General features: G+C 33.3%; 1 protein-coding gene across 1 annotated transcript in view; it reads right to left on the bottom strand.

Annotated features, from left to right (window-relative positions):
* The window catches only part of LOC106871923 (fibrillin-1), a 694,404-nt gene that overhangs the window by 154,937 nt on the left and 532,688 nt on the right, over window positions 1-6,779 (bottom strand). The window contains exon 21 of the mRNA XM_052972376.1: window positions 323-445. Within this exon, the coding sequence (XP_052828336.1) occupies window positions 323-445 (123 nt within the window). The remainder of the gene's footprint in view (window positions 1-322; window positions 446-6,779) is intronic.

A 6,779-nucleotide genomic window follows, 5' to 3' on the forward strand; every position in this document is an offset into this window, starting at 1 on the left:
ATATACATATATATATACTATATATACTTATATATATATATAAGTGTGTGTGTGTGTGTGTATCTATAATTACATACACACACACACACACACACACACACTCATACACACACACACATTGCTGAATATATAAACATATAGACCAATAACAATCTCCAAATGATGTATTTGGCTAAAAACCATAAATGAGGACACAAACATAAAGGAAAAGAAAATTATCTTGAGAAAGAAGTTTTGGTATTTTTCATTTTGTTGGACCTATTTATTGGTTTAGCAAACAATAAAACTTGCAAGTTAATCTGACTACAAGTATTTTACTGACCAGTACAATCTTTGGTATTTGGCTTCAATTTAAAACCATGAGAACAGGCACAGTAGCTGCTACCGACAGTATTTACACATATCTGTGAACATCCGTCATTTTCTTTGGCACATTCATTTACATCTGAGGGGAAAAAGAAATATTAATATAAAACTCATAACAATAAAAAAAAGTATTGCTCTGTGGTCAGAATTTTCTCTGAATGAGAGAACAGATTTAGAAAGTAGAAAATTGTAGATTTGTTTTATCTTTTCTTATATCTTTAATCATAAAGAATGTAAGAATATCATACCATTGAGGACTGGAGTTCAAGCATAATGACTAATTGAAATGACATATTCACTGTCTTACACCAGCTGAGTATTGACACCATTTATAACTTAGGTACCACACTGTTGGGGTTCTTAGCAAAAAAGCGTTCAGTCACAGAATGCAGTTGCTTCATTGAACCTGGCTATCTCACTGTACCCTGGTCTACCAGATTGCTCTGGCAGGTTGTGAACAAGTGAGCAACTGTCTGTATCACCCCATGACATGCTACACACAGTAATCAAATATCTCACAACTAGCAAACAGTCATTCTGGAAAAGGGAGAGATAAATATTTGATACTTCACCCACAAAATAAGCAGGTCAAAGGTCAAAGTTAAAATGCCTGAGATCCTTGGCTTGCTGGATCAGAGTTAACTTGAAACTAAACAACAACAAGCTCAAGAGATTGAGTTTACTTTTTGTGTATTTCACCAAAACATCCCACAAGGTTACTTAAATCAAATTATTATATAATGTATGAGGACACAATATTTACAGTACTTCTAGTTATATCAACAGTACCTTGTAGCCATATTAATATTAGCCGCGGATCTAGTCTTTCTCATTCACAAAATGGCACTCCCTTAATTTTGCTCAGATTGCTTTCAATTTTGGTGTATTGATACAACTCTGAATTTTGATTATGACCAACGAATCTTGTAAATTAAAGAATCTGATGTTATGGGAAATTTGGCTAATTTTAGCCAATCAACAGACAGCGTGACATTAGCAGCTTGTTACCATGGCAACCACATGCTATGTTGTGGTTCACTGTTGTCTGTGCCACATTTGTTTATGTTGATTTTTCACACTTAGTATTTTTACTTATTTTTCATCTCATATATTTTTGGGACTCATTGACTCAGATAGTTGGATTTATGATTTCACTAGGTTAATTCTATTCATAAAATGTTAAATTAGGAGTATTTCTTAAAATGTTAGTTTCACATTTCAACAGCTTAACTGAAATTTAGCACACATAACATGAACAGAGAAACTGTGGGTGATACAAATAATTTGACATTACTTTTGAATTCTGCATGCAAAACATATAAGATACAGGTATTCTTTTCCTTGGGACAAATTCGTTGTTGACCAGTGTTATTCTTATCGTACTTTACAAATCCCAGCATGAAAACGTTACTCAATTTTAAAGTTTTGGAGACATACACCCCTTTACACACACACACACACACACACATGCACTTATATATTAATGATGTACATAAATACATGGCAGGTATACATAACACTTGAAATAGGCATAAAGTAAACACATGCAGACAAATATATTAATATAACAAATTTTAAAAAAATGATAAAACATACAATCAATGAAGAGACAAAAGAAACAGTGAGATGATACATGTTGATTTTATTAGGTATTTCTGGTTATTTAGAAATCCACAAGGAACAGGTTAGATGATAAAATATAAATTTCACAGGGTACAACCTTAAAGTTGACACTGCTCTGCTAAACGCAGAACATTTCTGTCTTGCTATTGGCTAAAAATATCCAGTTTTTTTCAATTTTTAAACCTCTGTAACTTTTTTCTCCACAATATCATACTTTCAAAGCAATGCGACTGGAAGGCTACATTATTATAGCTGATTTTCAGATTTTTTACTTCCTTTTAAAAACTGCATATTTTGTGAATGAAAAAAAAAACTAGATCTGTAGCCTCTTGCTAGATCAAAGCAGCTTTCTTGACATACCAACACTACATTCCAGCCACACAAACACTATCTTCTAACCTTTACCATCATTATTACCTTCAAGCTATACCAACATTACTACCTAGCCATGGTAAAACTTGCTTCTAGCTATTTCAGTAATACATCCTAGCTGTATCAAAACTACTTCCTAACTATACCAACACTACAGGCTATACAAATACTACCTTCCATATACGAATGCTGTCTTGTAGCTATACTAATACTATCTTGTAGCTCAACAAGCACTATCTTGTTGCTATACTAACACTACCTGCTTGCTAGATCAACACTACAGTCTAGGCATAGCAACACTACCTTCTAGCTATATAAAAATTATCTCCTAGCCACACGAACACTATCTTCTGACTTATACCAGTACTAGCTTGTAGTTATATCAACACTGGTGGTAATTTAGCTCCTTCTATACAACAAGATATGATTTCAGCAGTCTTTACAGTAATTGTTTTAGTGCTTTTTACATCAGTTGCTCTATGGCTTGGAACATCCAATGTTAACAGAGTTTCATCCATGTTTGCTATGGGGCACAATTCAAATGAAACTCCTTTTCTTAACTGTTTGACAACTGGTGTTGGTGTGCTTACATCCCCATAACTTAGTGGTTTGGCAAAAGAGACAAATAAAACCAAGTTTAAAATAAAAAAAAAAAAGCACTGAGGTTGATTTATTCATCTAAAATTCTTCCAGGCAATGCTCCAGCATGGCTGCAGTCAAATGACTGAAACAAGTAAAAGACAAAAAGTATGTGATCCTCTTTGTGACACAAGTTACTATATTTGTAGAAACAGATAGTCTTTGCCTTCTCAAATCCACAACCCATTTAATATATTAAATATGTATATATAAGACCTTATCATTTTGCTTTTTTCCTTGCTGTAAATTGCATTTATCACTTTTAACAATTTTCAATTTTTCTTCTTGACTGAGTTAACAACAAATCATTTATTTATTTTTTACTAGCTAGTAGAAAACCAGAATGTCTTTCCGAAGCTCTATTTCCATGTGACTTTTTATCTCTTTTTTTTTTTGTTTTTATAATTAATTACACTTAATTTGAATTTAGTTATGTATGATAGTCTCTTTTCTTTAGATATCCTGAGGGTATGAAAAGGTAAAACAAAAAAAAATGAAGTAACAAACTATTTTGCTTTCTATGTTTTAGACACTTTGGCTTCCGGTTATGCATCCAACTGATGGTAAGCACATACCAGACAGCCAAGTAGCTAACAAAATTTTAAAAAATGATTAGGTGGTTGCCAACACTAATTGCATTAAGCACTTTGATTGGTCAACCACAAAGCGCATTTGAAATCCAAGGCAAGTACTCAGAAACAATTTTTTTTTTGTTAAAAATTAGGCCAGAAATTCATCAATATTGAAAATGGCCTTATTCTACACTGTGTAATTTACAAGCTCTTTTACTGTCATTTGTTACTATAATATATTTTAAAAAACATTTCAGGGAGCATTTATATGTTTTTAAAAGAAAAATATTTCTATTGATATAAATATAGTTGAACTGAATGCATTCTTATCTACATATATCTACCATAGAGCATGTGTATACCATACATCATCATCATCATTGTCATATACTGCTGTTTATATATATATATATAATTATGTGTAAGGCTTCAACATGTAGAAAAGCACTTGATCAGCAAAGAGAATAAAGATAATGTTTTAATAAAAACCACAAATCTTGTTAAATACAGCTACCCAGGTTTTCCTGGTCAAAATAATTTATTTTACCACTTTTCAAACTGAGAACAAGACCATTTGTCAGTTGTCTTTTGAGCAGATAGTGTTTAAATATTTTTCTTTTAAAAACATATAATACTCCCCAAAAGGTATGTCTGCATTTCAAGAAATACATCTTGTTAAATTTCAAATGTCTTTTTTTTTTCCTTGCCTTCTTCCTTACCAGTGTCTCTTGTTTAACTGTCATTTGCTCAAAAGACAACTGACAAATGGTCTTGTTCTCGGTTTGAAAAATGGTGAAATAAATTATTATTTTGACCAGAAAACCCTGGGTAGCTGTATTTAGCAAGATTTGTGGTTTTATTATAACATTATAAATAAATATATATATTATTCTTACCAAATTTAGATTGGAGCCTGGTGTTGCCATCCGGTTTCACCAGTCCTCAGTCAAATCGTCCAACCCATGCTAGCATGGAAAGCGGACGTTAAACGATGATGATGATGATGATGATGGTTCTTACCTTTGATGTATATGGCACAAGCATATAAGTTTTGGGGTAAAAAAAAAAATAGGTGTATCTTATTCATCAAAAAATACAGTACATACATTATATGAGAGACTACTTTCAGTTTTTGTCTACCATATCAGCTCTCAAGGTATTGGCCTGTTTTGGGGCCTTAATTGAAGGATGCCATGCTGTGAGACTGAACCCAAAACCACATGACCGGGAAGGAAACTTTTTAATCACACAGCCATACCTGCAGCTAGCTGTAATAACACTACCTTTTACTAATTAGTTGAGGCAGATTTTCTACAGCCAATACCAACCCTGTCACTTGCCTTCATCTGCTTGCAAGTTATACCAATACTACCTTCTAACTAAAACAACAGTATTAAATATATCAAGATTATTTTCTATATCGAGCCTCCTATAGTTAAGTGATAGGTATATCTTTGTTTCAAATAATGCCCAGTATGTTTTTTTTGCAGACACTTTGCTCCCTCTCTACAGATGACAGTAATGAATTCCTATGATGCTTCATCTTATCATTCATTCTTTTGGCTCTCTTTATCCAACTACCATTAATATAACTCAGAATGACTTATGTATGTTCTCTTCTGTTTTTAACTATTTAAATTCTTCCTCTAAGGAAGGAGCTGGTTTCTAACAAGGATATAAAACACTATCATTGGAATGTAGACAATGAAAACAAGGCCACATTTTAAATTTTAAAAAAAGCTTGCGTATTTTTACTGCTCACTTACATAATGCATTTGTAATGCGCGAGCTTGTTGGTTGATTTGTTTTTATGGAAATCTTAGTTTATCCAGACTGTCAATTAGACATTTACTCACAAAACCAAGTGTACCAATTACTACTGGTATAAATGTAAATTTGTAATCTGGATTTGGAAGCTGCAGGTTTCAAAGCAGTTGTCTATAGTTATCTTCTTTCACTTTGATTTTCAAATAGATATTCACATCAACAGGACAGCTAACCTCTATGACTCTACATACTTTGTTTTGTCAGTCTCAAACAACAATATCCGGCCTGTTGTGCTTACATTTGACAAATGCTTTGATGGAAATGTTCCACTGGTATTCCTTGAGTTGATGCTTGTGTATCCAATAATAGGAGATGCTCCTTATTTATTCCAGGAAAGTATTTTTTCTGAATGACATTGTATATTGTTTTCTCAACAAAGTTGTGTCACATTGGGAGATAGTACCCTGATGACATTTTTGGGCATCTGCTAATCACATGTTTAATGTCTTCCACTGAAATATGACATTATCTACATTTTTGGCTGCATCTTGCAGTTCCAAGGGCTTTACTGTCTCTTTTGTTGATTAGATATTTTGTAGCAACCTCATGTTCTTGGATTGCAAAAGCATAGCTTTTGAAGTGTGATGTCTGATGTGATGTAGGGATCACAATATTACTGTTGATATTACTGTCTTCTTCAAGTTTTGGGGAAACATGTCCATGCATAGTGTTATTTAGTATGCTGAGAGTTTCACATTTAGATCTTCTTTAAGATATTATGTTAGTCCAGCTGTTTTGAGGTTGTATGGGAGGTCATCAGGAAGAGAGTGCTTCCTGAGGAGCTCACTGCCAGCATATAAGAAATTGTTCTCATTACTTTTGACTACTAAATTAAAGTATTTATTTTTGATATTGTTCTTTAGCAAGTGGCATCTGAGAAACTATATGACATCCAAAAGCTCTCTGCACTGACCTCAAGTCTCTGCCTCCTTTATCTCTTCTTAGGTAGAGTCTGTTGATATCATTATTCTTGTGGAGATTTCCATTTGATGTCAGTATCTTGCAGTCTTCAACATCTATGGGGTAGATTTCTTCTACAGATCAATCAAGTAACCCAACTGCTGGAATCAGCACTGGTATTGCATATGCATTGTGGGATATTGTCTTGCTATAAGAAGAGAGTTCCAACTGCAATATTTTATAATTTTGAGTCACTCTATCTTTATTCACAGTACCATTGTATGATAGTTTTCATCCATGCCTAGGCACTTGTAGCATTCTTTGTGTGGGACAGGAGAGATTGCAAGCCCATTGATGCATAGGTTTTGACTCAGGAGGACTGATTTTCCCCATTCAACATTCAACTAATTGACCAAATTTCATTCCTATTTCAAGTGAAATGCTGTTATTAATTCCAGATTTTTTTTTGGGGGGGGGGGG

This window comes from Octopus bimaculoides, chromosome 13, assembly GCF_001194135.2.
Source record: "Octopus bimaculoides isolate UCB-OBI-ISO-001 chromosome 13, ASM119413v2, whole genome shotgun sequence".
NCBI lineage: Eukaryota > Metazoa > Mollusca > Cephalopoda > Octopoda > Octopodidae > Octopus > Octopus bimaculoides.